The sequence below is a fragment of the Ovis aries genome, chromosome 4, assembly GCF_016772045.2.
Source record: "Ovis aries strain OAR_USU_Benz2616 breed Rambouillet chromosome 4, ARS-UI_Ramb_v3.0, whole genome shotgun sequence".
Lineage (NCBI taxonomy): Eukaryota > Metazoa > Chordata > Mammalia > Artiodactyla > Bovidae > Ovis > Ovis aries.
Genome location: NC_056057.1, coordinates 108,544,045 through 108,557,029, shown reverse-complemented (window position 1 = coordinate 108,557,029; position 12,985 = coordinate 108,544,045). Strand labels below are relative to the sequence as shown.

Genomic DNA, 12,985 nt, shown 5'->3' with positions numbered 1-12,985 from the left:
AATATGGTTGTTGGGTGTATAACTATGTACATGTGCCCTTGCCAAACCCTCCTCAAACTGATGCAATCTACTATTTTCCTGATTTAGTTATTAATGAGTTTTAAAAATACTTGTTAAGTGCAAAACATCAATTTTCCAAAATATTTTTTCCCAAAAACACTTTGTTCAGAAATACAAAACTGTTAATGCAGTCAGAAGTGAATTGAATGAGCGTGCTTTTTAAGCTGGGGATTCCCTGGTAGCTCAGCTGGTAAAGATTCTACCTGCAATGCAGGAGACCCCAGTTCAATTCCTGGGTCAGGAAGATCTGCTGGAGAAGGGATAGGCTACCCACTCCAGGTCACAAAGAGTTGGACACGACTGAACGATGTAGGACAAGTTTGTTTAAAGGGAGTGCAAGTAAGTTTCACATTCACACAGGCTTTCTCCCAAGAGTAAGGAGCTGAAATCTCCAACAGAGATTGGAGTTATGGGCAAATAAGAAAGCTAGAATTTTAGGGGATGAGATTATAGAGAGAAAGTATATGTTGAAAATATTCTAAAGATGTCTGTGGAGGTTTTCGTAGGCATTGCCTAAGTCCTAATATGAAAAAACACAACTGAAATTTGTCTTAACTCTAAAAGGAACAAGCCCTAAAAGGAGCAAGGTGGATTTCAACAAGTTTAATTGTCATTAGGGAGAAAAAACTAAGCTTCGCTTCATTAATCTTAATATATGATAAAATAATCTATATTCTTTATGATTTATTATTCCAAATATTAAAAAGCAGGAAGACTTGATCAATAACCAAGGGATAAAAGAGCCAATAGAAGAGATCTCAGATATATCACAGAAACTGAAGCCTCAAGACTTCAAAATAACTTAGATCAAAGAAAATGGGGGAAAAGATATACAAAAACCAATATTTCAATGAAAAATTAGAATCCACAAAAGTAATCAGATATTCCTTCTGTCTGCCCTCTGGTGAATGAGGCTATGTCTAAGAGGCTTGTGCAAGCTTCCTGATGGGAGGGACTGCAGATATTCCATCTTAAGGAACAAATAATAATATGTGAAATTAAGAAAACAGCATGTGGATTTAATAGCACACTTGACCCAGTCTAGTGTAAGATCAATGAATTCAAATGAAGATCAACAGGAAAAAATCAAATAAAAACATTAAAAGAAAAAAAAGAGAGAAAATGGAGTAGAGACCTATGGGAGTGTGATTTTTAGAAGCTAATCATCCTGAAGAAAATTGCCAAATAAAATGGGACAGGAGTGGCAAAAATGGTGGAGAAGGAAGACCTTGAGCTCACCTCCTTCCACAGTAACAAAAAATTATTAAGTATTTATAGAACAACTATTAATATAAAAGATCAGAAGACTAACAGAGATCTTCTATAAAGATGTAAAGAAGGAACCACAGTGAGACAGGCAGAAGGGGTAGTGACATGATTTAGTCAAGACTTAGATCCTCAGGTGGATGACCCACAAATAGGAGGATAATTGCAATTTCAGAGTTTCTCCTTGAAAAGCAAGGGGTCTAAGCCAGACCTCAAGCTGCTCCTCAGCCTGGGATTCCTGTACTAGGAAGAGGAGCTCCAGAACATTTGGCTTTGAAGGCCAGCAGTGCTGAATTTTGGGAGAGCAATAGGGCTGTGGGATTAACAACAACAACAAAAAAAGACTCCACTCTTAAAAAGCAAACATGAAATCTCACTGAAGCTCTATGGCTCAGAGCAAAAGCAATCATTTAAATGGAACCTGGGTGAGACACACCTCCAATCTTGTGAAGCCTTCTGGAGAGGTACAAGGCAAATAGAACTGACTTTGGGGACATGGACACTATAAACTGCCATTGTGGGGAGCTCATTCTTCTATGAGGATGCTGGTGCTGGCAAGCACCATTTTGGAATCATCCCTCTAGCTTTTAGTCCAGGGAACTGGCTCCACTGCCTACCAGTAGTAGCACCAGTCCTTAGATGCTCAGGGCCAAGTAGCAAGCCAGGCAGCAACACGGCCACTCATGATCAAGCTGATTGCCTCAAGACCCTCTCAACACACAGCCACCCTGGAACCTAGCCTTACCTGCCAGAGGACTCAGGACCTGATCCCACATCCCAGAAAGCTGCCACCAGCCCTGGGAACCACCTCATCCACCAGTGTGCAGGCATCACACCCAGGATCCCCTGGGCCACAGTCTTACACACCACCAGGCCAATGGAAGCTCTGTAACACATGTGACGCTACGGCCAGCTATGTCAGTAACTGGCTCTACCCAGCGGCAGGGTGACACTAGACTTGGGATCCCTGGTTCCACAGCTACCCATGGAAACTGAATAGACATTTTCTAAAGATGTATGAATGACCAAGAGGCAAGTGTAAGCATGCTCAACACTGCTAATTATTAGAGAAATGCAAATCAAAACCACTGAGGTATTACCTCATACCAATCAGAATGGTCATCAAAAATATACAAATAATAAATGATGGAGAGAGCATGGGGAAAAGGAACCCTCCTACACTGTTGGTGAGAACGTGAATTGCTGCAGCCACTATGGAGAACAGTATGGAGTTCCCTCAAAAAACTGAAAATAGAACTACCATGTGATCCAGCAATTCTCCTCCTGGGTGTGTATCTGGAAAAAATGAAAACACTAATTTGAAAAGAAACATTCTCCCCAATATTCATAGCAGCACTATTTACAATAGCCAAAATAGAAAAGCAACCCAAGTCACCAAACAAATGAATATGAAGATATGGTAAGTACATGTAATGGAATATTACTCAGTCATAAAAAAGAATAAAATTCTGTCATTTTCAGCATTTGCTAGTGACGGAATGAAACACCAACACTGCAGAGTGGTTCGAATCTTTGTATTTTAACTCCTTGCTTTTTACAGCTGCTTTGCTTTATATCTTTTGCACAACAACCTACAGGGCAAGCTGCCAAACACCATAATTCAGCGACTATACAGTGCGTAGGCGCAGGGCAAGATAACCTTTACCTTGTCTTATTTACTGCAGCTAAGACTTTGTTTTGGGGAACTTCTTTATCAACTTAGAATCTGTTTTGTCCCTGGGTCTGTTCCTTTTGAGGAATCAGAGAAACATTCTTGTGTGCAAGAAATGTTCTTTTCCCACGGGAACAAACAGAAGATTCTTAGCTGAACATCTCATTTGTAAGAATGTTCAGCCCTGGTTGAGAGTCTCGTTTGCAAGCACTTCTCAACCTTCCTTATACCTAGTTCCCTACACTGGGCAGAACATCTCATTTGCAAGAATGTTCAGCCCTGGTTGAGAGTCTCGTTTGCAAGCACTTCTCAACCTTCCTAATACCTTGTTCCCTACAAGCATTATGGATAGAACTAGAGACTATTACACTTAGTGAAATAGGTTAGACAGAAAAAGATACATATTGTATGTTATCAACTACATGTGGAATATAAAAAATAATACAAACAAATGTATATGCAGAACAAAAACTCACTGATATAGAAAACAAACGTGGTTACCAAGTGGAAAGCAAAGAGAGGCAGGGAAAATTATGAATAAGGGGTTAAGAGATGACAAATTACTATATACAAAATAGATAAGCAACAGGGATATATTGTACAGCAGAGTATTCTGCTATAGCAGCCATTATCATAATGATTTTTAATGAAATAAAATCTGTGAAAATACTGAATTATTATGCTATACATCTGAAACTAATATTATAAACCTACTATACTTCAGTAAAAAAAGAAAAAACTAGAAGAAAATATATGCAGTACTCTGATGTTGATCTTACTGATTTTTTGAATGTTGCTTCAGGCAAAGGAAGAAAAAGCAAAAATAAGCAAATGGGAATACATCAAATGAAAAATCATTTGCACAACAAAGGAAACTACCAACAAAATGAAAAGGCCACATACTGAACAGACAAAATATTTTCAAATGATCTAATAATGAATTAATATTCAAAATATTCAAAAAACTCATACATCCCAACCTTAAAAAAAACTACAACCTCATTAAAAAATGGGTAGAGTCTGAATAGACTTTTTTTCCATAGAAGGCATACAGATGGTCAACAGGCACTTGAAAAGGTGCTTAACATTACTCGACAGAGAAATGCAAATCGAAACCATGATGAGATATTGCTTCACACCCATTAAACGACTATTATCAAAAATACAAGAAATAACAAGTGTTGGTGAGGATGCGGAGAAAAGGGAATACTTGTTCACTGTTGGTAGGAATGTAAACTGGTATATACGCTGTGGAAAACAATGGGGGAACAATTTTTTCCCCAAAAAAATTGAAAACAGAATTACCATACAATCCAGCAATTCCAACTCCGGGTATTTATCCAAAGAAAACAGCAACACTTGTTAGAAAAGATATATGTACCCCTATGTTCACTGCAGTATTATTTATAATAGCCAAGATATACAAGTAACTTAAGTGCCCAACAATAGATGGATGGATAAAGAGTATGCAGTGTATATACACGATAGAATTCTACTCAGCCATAAATCTTGCCATTTTCAACAACATTGAGGAACCCAGAGCTATTATGCTAAGTGAAATAAGTCCTAAAGAGACAGAGAAATATTGTATGTTTTCACTAAATAACAAAATAAATGAACTAACACAACCAAACAGAAACAGGGACATAGATACAGAGAACAAATACGTCATGGCCAGAGGGAAGAGAGGTAGGGAGGAGGAAACAAAAACAGGAGAGGGAGGGAGATAAAGACACACAAACTTCCAGTTGCAAAATAAGTGAGTCACGGTATGAAATATACAGTATGGGAAATATAGACAATTACTATGTAATATCTTTGAATAGAGATAAATACTAGCTAGACTTATCATGGTGATCATTTGGAGATGTACAGAAATATCAAATTGCTGTGTTGTGTAGCAAAAGTTAACAGTGTTATAGGTCAATTATACTTCAAAAACAATCAGGCTCATAGAAGAAGAAATCAGGTTTGTTATCATCAGATAAGGGGGCAGTGGGAGCTGGGAGAATTGGATAAAGGCAGTCAGAATTACAAAATCCTTACTATAAGATAATTAGAACTAGCAATATAATGTACAACATAATAAATATAATTAACACTTGTGCTCGTTTGTGCTCAGTCATATCTGGCTCTCCGAGACCCCAAGAACTGTAGCCCACCAGGCTCCTCTATCCATGGAATTTTCCAGGCAAGAATACTGGAGTGGGTTAGTTATTTCCTTCTCTATGTCAATTATATCTCAATAAAACTGGAAGAAAAATTAAAATTAAAAACAAAAATGGGAGAAAAGCAAATTTTGAGGGAATTACTTTGGAGTATTTCCCAACATGATAAAAAGTTATGTTTCCATGAACACAGAAAGCTCAGCAAATTGGAGGCAAGAAAGGTGGAATTAAAATGAGCTAAAACATACAGTCTTCCGAAAACCAAACAGAAACTATTTTCAAATCAGGGAAAATATTTACAACTATTATCATCAGAAAGCATTTCTTTCAGATGGAAAAAAAATTTTTTTTTGTTTAGTGTTTCTTGCAATAAACTGGCAATAAACACTTAATTTTTTCCTTCTACACTGGATCCACCAGATTTAGTCCTATCTATTATTTCTTACTTGGATATATTTCTCAGTAAATATAGGCAAGTTCAGACTCTCAAAGATTTCCTTTCATTAACCATTCATCCACCCTTTTTCTATTCCAGATATAGATCCAACTATTCATTTTGTCTAAGTTAATAGCAAGTTATAGAAAAGCATCAGTCTACCAAGTTGCACTGCTTTAGAGTAGGAGAGTAACTTGTAAGCCGTGCTCCTCGGATTCAGTTCAGTTCAGTCATGCAGTTGTGTCCGACTCTTTGTGACCCCATGGACTGCAGGACACCAGCTCCTGGAGCATACTCAAACTCATGTCCATAGTGTTGGTGATGCCATCCAACCATCTCATCCTCTGTCGTCCCTTTCTTCTCCTGCCTTTTATCTTTCCCAATATCAGGGTCTTTTCAAAACGAGTTAGTTCTTTGCATCAGGTGGCCAAAGTATCGGAGTGTCAGCTTCAGCATGAGTCTTTCCAATGAATATTCAGGACTGATTTCCTTTAGGATGGACTGGCTGGATCTCCTTGCAGTCCAAGGGACTCTCAAGAGTCTTCTCCAACATCACAGTTCAAAAGCATCAATTTTTCAGTGCTCAGCTTTCTTTATAGTCCAGCTCTCTCATCCATACATGTCTACTGGTAAAACCATAGCCTTGACTGTGTTGGAACTGTGTTGGCAAAGTAATGTCTCTGCTTTATAATATGCTGTCTAGGTTGGTCATAACATTTCTTCCAAGGAGCAAGTGTCTTTTAATCCCATGGCTACAGTCACCATCTGCAGTGATTTTGGAGCCCCCAAAAATAAAGTCAGCCACTGTTTCCACTGTTTCCCCATCTATTTGCCATGAAGTGATGAGACCAGATGCCATGATCTTAGTTTCCTGAATATTGAGTTTTAAGCCAAGTTTTTCACTCTCCTCTTTCACTTTCATCAAGAGGCTCTTTAGTTCATCTTCACTTTCTGTCAGAAAGCTGGTATCATCTGCATATATGAGGTTATTGATATTTCTCCCTGCAACCTTGATTCCAGCTTGTACTTCATCCAGCCCAGGATTTCTCATGATGTTCTCTACATATAAGTTAAATAAGCAGGGTGACAACATACAACCTTGACATACTCCTTTCCTGATTTGGAACCCATCTGTTATTCTTAAAAAACTATGGATGAGGGTTTATGACATTGTACAGGAAGCAGTGATCAAGACCATCCCCAAGAAAAAGAAATGCAAAAAGGCAAAATGGTTGTCTGAGGAGGCCTTACAAATAGCTGAGAAGAGAAGAGAAGCTGAAGGCAAAGGAGAAAAGGAAAGATGTACCCATTTGAATGCAGAGCTCCAAAGAATAGCAAGGAGAGATAAGAAAGCCTTCTTCAGTGATCAATGCAAAGAAATAGAGGAAAACAATAGAATGGGAAAGACTAGAGATGTCTTCAAGAAAATTAAAGATACCAAGGGAACATTTCATGCAAAGATGGGCACAATAAAGGACAGAAGTGGTATGGACCTCTGATAACTGCTTTCAATATTCACTGTTAAGTCTTGCCTCAGGGTGAACCACAAGAGATTTAGAACAACTCCACTCTTCCTCCCTTCAAAATACAAACGAAAACTCTGAACTGAAAATAAAAAAACTCTTCAGCATTAAAAAAGAAATTGATGAATGGCATTTAATTAGAATAAAAGACTTCTGTGGTATTGGAAAAAACTCTTGTAAGTCCCTTGGACTGCAAGGAGATCCAACCAGTCCATCCTAAAGGAGATCAGTCCTGAGTGTTCACTGGAAGGACTGATGCTGAAGCTGAAACTCCAACACTTTGGCCACTTGATGTGAAGAGCGGACTCATTTGAACAGACCCTGATGCTGGGAAAGATTGAAGGCTGGAGAAGAAGGGGATGACAGAGGATGAGATGGTTGGATGACATCACCAACTCAATGGACATGAGTTTGAGTAAACTCTGGGAGTTGGTGATGGACAGGGGGCCTGCCATGCTGCAGTCCATGGGTTGCAAAGAATCGGACATGACTGAGTGACTGAACTGAACTGAATGGAAAGACTTCTGCTCTGTTTAAAAGAAAACAAACAGTGGTAAGAATATGAAAAGATAAGCAACACACAGGCTGGGGAGAAAATTTTTGCATATGTAGGGAAAAAGGACTTGTTTCTAAAAAAAAAAAAAAAAGACTTTTACAACACAATAAGAAGGTGGTTCAGTGGGTAAAGAATCTGCCTGCAAAGCAGGAGACACAGGAGATGCAGTTTTGATCTGGAAGAAGCCCTAGAGGAAGAACTGGCAACCCACTTCATATTCTCGCCTGGAAAATCCCACAAACAAAGGAGCCTGGTGGGCTACAGTCCATGGGGGTCGCAAAGAGTCAGATACAACTTAGCGACTAAACACACACACACACACACACACACACACACACACACACACACACACGGAAAACAAGTTGGTTAAAAAATGGGCAGAAAACTCTGAAGGAGGTTAATGCGGCCACAATAGGGAAAGCGGAGATGTGCCTGCAAATGGGACTCTCTGCTTAGGCTGAACGTGCTTGCAAACAACATGTTCTGCCAAGGAGTCTGGACACAGCCTTGAGTTTAATGGTCCCTTGCAAATGAGGGAACATTCCCTTCCTGTGATAAGGAGGAAGAAAGGGCTCTGGACAGACTCTGCAGTAAACAGGAATTTCACTCCCTTTTGCTGTACAATAACATTTATGCACATGTGCTGTACTGAGAAGGCTTAGTCATGCAGTCTGGAATTCTGCCAAGGGGGCTTTATAAAAATAAACCGCAAGCTTGTTTGCGCAGTTCTTTTCCTCCAGCCGGAGTTGTGTCTTTGTCTCTTGTGTGTGTCTTGTCTTTGCGTCATTTTGCTCGCAACAAACTCTGACAGACACCTATTCAAAGAAGATTCACAAATAGCAAAGAAGCATATGAAAAGATGGTCCACATCCATGTGATCAGAGAAATTAACATTAAAACAACAATGAAACATCAGTGTACACCTAGCAGAATGGCTAAACTCCTGACCATTGACAACACCAAACACTGATTCAGATGTGGATCAACAGAAAGTTTCATATACTGCTGAGGGGAATTCATTTTCATTCATTGCAAAATGGTACAGCCACCTTGAAAAGATGGTTTGAAAACGTCTAAAAAAAAACCACTTTACTATAGGAGCTACAAATTGCACTACTAGGTATTTACCCAAAAGATTTGAAAACTTATATCCACATAAAAACATTACAGTAATATTTAAAGCAGCTTTATTTATAATTGTCTTCCAGATGTCCTTTGGTTGGTAAAGGATAAACTGTGGTGCATGCAGACAGTAGAACAGTATTCTTCACTAAAAAGAAATGAACTAGCATGTAAAAAAAAAAAAAAACAAAACTTAAATGCACACCACTGAGTGACAGAAGTCAATGTGAAAATACTATATACTGTACGATCCCAACATTCTGAAAAGCCAAAACTATGGAGGCAATCAAGATATCGTGGCTACCAGGGACTAGTAGTGAGAGAGGAAGAGGGGACTCTCAGGACAGTGAAACTACTCTGTATGAAAATATAATTGTGGATGCACATAATTATACACTCATCCAGTACACAGAATATACAACAACACAAATGAATCCTGTGAAGCTGTGAAAATTGGGTGATGATGTATCAGGACAGCTTTATGAATGATAACAAATGTACCACTCTGCAGGGGGATGTTTATAACGGGGGAGGTTATGTATGTATGGAGACAAGGAGGTATTGGGGGTATCTCTGTACCTTTCACACTTCCCTGGTGGCTCAGACGGTAAAGCGTCTGCCTACAATGTGGGGACCCGGGTTCAATCCCTGGGTTGGGAAGATCCCCTGGAGAAGGAAATGGAAACCCACTTCAGTACTCTTGCCTGGAAGAATCCCAGGGATGGAGGAACCTGGTAGGCTATAGTCCATGGGGTCGCAAAGAGTCGGACACTACTGAACGACTTCACTTTCACTTTCTGTACCTTTCACTCAATTTCTCTTTGATTCTAAAATTACTTTAAAATAAAGCTTATTACTTAAAAATGAGTAAAAGATGTAAAGAAACGCCTCATCAAAGAAGATATGCAGATGGTAAAGAAGCACATGTAAAGAAACTCAACATCGAATGTCAACAGGAAATTTCATGTTAACACAAGAATGAAATACCAGTGCTGATAGGTCAGAACTGTGAAAACCCCAAATATCTCAGTATATCCATAAAAAGCTGGGTGCTTGCTATGTTTCTCGGTGGTCCCAACAAGGAATCCAAACTGCCGGTCGCATCAGGGCTCTGAGCCATAGGCAAGATAACTAACAAACCCTCACACTATTCCCTGAAAAGCTAAAGTGGTCTCATGGTCCACTCTTCTCTATCCCTCTTAAGGAAGTGGGAATTTTCTCCTGTGCCGGGAGCCAGCGTGAGGAATCCCACCTGTGACAACGTCATGTGGCAGAGATCTGATGGGCAAGGCGAGTCAGATCTCAGGGCTTCCCCCTGGTATTTCCTGAGCATGTTCCCAAAAAACCACAGTCCGCTGGCCTTTGTACTCTGCTTTTCCACTCTCCTGACACTCTCTGGAAAAAAGTCAGCTCAGGGCTTTAGTCTTCTGCATTTGAAAGGGTGTTTCAATCCCAAACCCCTCTGATGGCTTTCTAGCCTGCCTGCAGGACTCATACAGCTGTGCATGTGATTGTTTGAGGCCTCCCGTGGGAGGCACAGGAAGCTTAAAACATCCTAGGAATGTAGGGGCTTCCAAGGAGTCAAAATGATTAGAATAGGACTGATTAAATGTTTCACTTGTTGAGCCAATACTTGCTGCCAAGTTTTCATATCTTTTATTTGTAGATACAGTTGGTATATAGAAAAACAGGTAGTAGACCTGGTATTAGCAACATTAGATCTTTAAGTACTTTCTTTGTTATAACCCACTGCACCTTTGTTCTACAATAATGTAACTTTATTTAGTACTTTGAGGGTGATACAGAGTAAAGAAAAAACACTTCTAGGAAAAAAGTTTTCTGGTTGATAGACAATTATCCAAGAAGAGAGCCATAAAAATGTTAACAGGCCTCTTGGCCAGAAGATAATGTAAACCACCTGAGACCTTTTGTATACAGGAAGGTATGCAAAAAGAAAGCCTGGTCTCAATGAGGGTCAGGACTGCTGCCCCTACATAACTCTGCATATTCCATTATTTCTTTATGTACAACTTGGGGTATATAAGCTGATTTTGAAAGTGGAGTCTTTGGAGTCTTGCACTGATGCTGGGCTTCCCCCATGTCATTCTTTTCTCCCCCTTTTCAGCTGAATTTCCATCTGGAGCAGGGAGGCTCACCGTGTCTACTTACTTGCCCTGGCTGCTAAGACCCACGCAAAAGGGAGCCTAAGGTGGGGCACCCTTCGATATTCAAGTGGACGCCGGTGGCCTAACGTAGATGGTGCAAACCTCTTGTCTCGAGGTTTTATTGGTTTTCCCCGTAAACCAAGCTATTCAGCCTCTTTTTCTCCACCTAAATTTCCTACTATACTATTTCTTCCTAATCTAATCTTATATTTTCTAAACACATAAGTTTTCCTCGCCTATCCATCTCCCCTTCGAATCACCCTGGATCCACTGGGGCTGGACCCTGGCACTCCTGATCCTGCTACCCTGGGACAGAGAAGAAAAGCAGTTATGGAAGGTCAAATGCCATAAGTTTGCCTAAAATCTTCACTGCATATCTTCTTGACTTTGGGATAGTTTGGGGTGCTGCAAACTCCGGTGTGATGTCTGGTGTTCAATGAAGGCAATTAGATCTTTATTATGTCATCTCCATGGAGGAAGGGAGTTGGGGGTTTCTCTTGTGCCTTCTTGCTGATGTTACTTTGTAGAATCTTCATCCTTAAGTCATGCATTTTGATGGGAAATTTTCTTGACTGTTAGAAGAAAAATTCACTACACCATAATTCTGCTCTGTGTCACACTGATCTATTTTTCTGTACTACTTTGTGGAAGGCAGCCTTCACCTGAGCATTCCGTACACTGTAGACAAGGGGGTTCAGTAATGGGTTGAAGAAGGTGTAAAACAGGAAAAGGATTTTCTGCTGTTCCTCTTGGTGACTACTCTCAGGGGCCAAGTACACCATCATGGCTATGCCAAAGTAGAATCCAACCACACAGAGGTGGGAGGAGCAGGTGGAGAAGGCTTTCTTGCGGCCCTCCTTTGACTGGATCTTCAGGATGGCCCAGAGGATGCGCACGTAGGAGACCAGCATCAGGGAAAGGGGCCCAACTAGGATAAACACACCATCAGCAAAGAGGAACATTTCATTGATCCAGATGTCACCACAGGTCACTTTGAGGACAGAGCTAATTTCGCAGAAAAAGTGGTTTACCTTCTGGGGCCCACAGAAGGGCAGCCGTAGAAACAGACTTACTTGGACTATGGCCAGGGAAAATCCACACACCCAGCAAGCGATGGCCAGGAACGTGCACACCCTCCAGCTCATGATGACCGTGTACTGCAGTGGGTGGCAGATCGCCACAAACCTGTCATAGGACATCACCACCAAAGTCAGGCACTCTACAGAAGCAAAGGCCAAATAGGAAACCATCTGCATGGTGCATGAGAAATAGGAGATGGTTTTCTTGTGTTTTACTAGGTTTTCCAGCATATTTGGTAAATGGCTGGAAGCATAGGCTATGTCAGTGATGGCCAGATGAGACAGGAAGTAGTACATGGGGGTGTGCAGTCTGGGGTCAAGCGAGATGAGTCCCAAGATCATGCCATTTGCCAGCAGGTTGAAGGCATATAACAGGATGAAGATAGCAAAGAGGAGCAATTCCACGTCTTCACTGAGCTGAAATCCCACCAGAATGAATTCTGCGATCCACGATTGGTTGCTCTCCATTCCCAAAGGCAGTCTCTAAGGGACGGAATTGTGATGGGAAGGTCAGAGCTGGACAGCAAGGAAAACCAGTTACTTATGGGAAGTAAATTCAAAAGAAGTTTGTGTGCTTGTCCCTACTTCAGAGTTCTCTAAAACGTTTCTCAGCATGTTTGTTTTTCTTACTTTATTGTGAAGTTATCAAAATGTAAGATAAATATCAGAAATATAAACAATATTAGTATATACCCTTTACCAATTTTTTCATGTTTGCTTTATCATTTCTCTCTCTCTCTCTCGTAATATTCTCTGAACCATAAAACATTTAAGTGCATCTTAAGGCCCGCTTATCTTCAAACTGTTTGATCTTTTTAAGAGCAAGAATCATGAGATGATAACGTGATTCACTATTTTAGGTATGGCATTTCAGCCCCTCTGGTCCAAGACTGAAGTCCAATGTCACATATAATATTTTACCACCTCTAATCTGAAAG

At 40.2% G+C, this 12,985-nt stretch overlaps 1 protein-coding gene across 1 annotated transcript; it reads right to left on the bottom strand.

Moving 5' to 3' along the window:
* Positions 1–11,582: 11,582 nt before the first annotated feature.
* On the bottom strand, positions 11,583–12,515 carry LOC114114623 (olfactory receptor 2A12-like). Its single transcript, XM_027969130.1, has one exon. The coding sequence runs from the start codon at positions 12,513–12,515 to the stop codon at positions 11,583–11,585; it is 933 nt and encodes a 310-aa protein (XP_027824931.1).
* Positions 12,516–12,985: the final 470 nt, after the last annotated feature.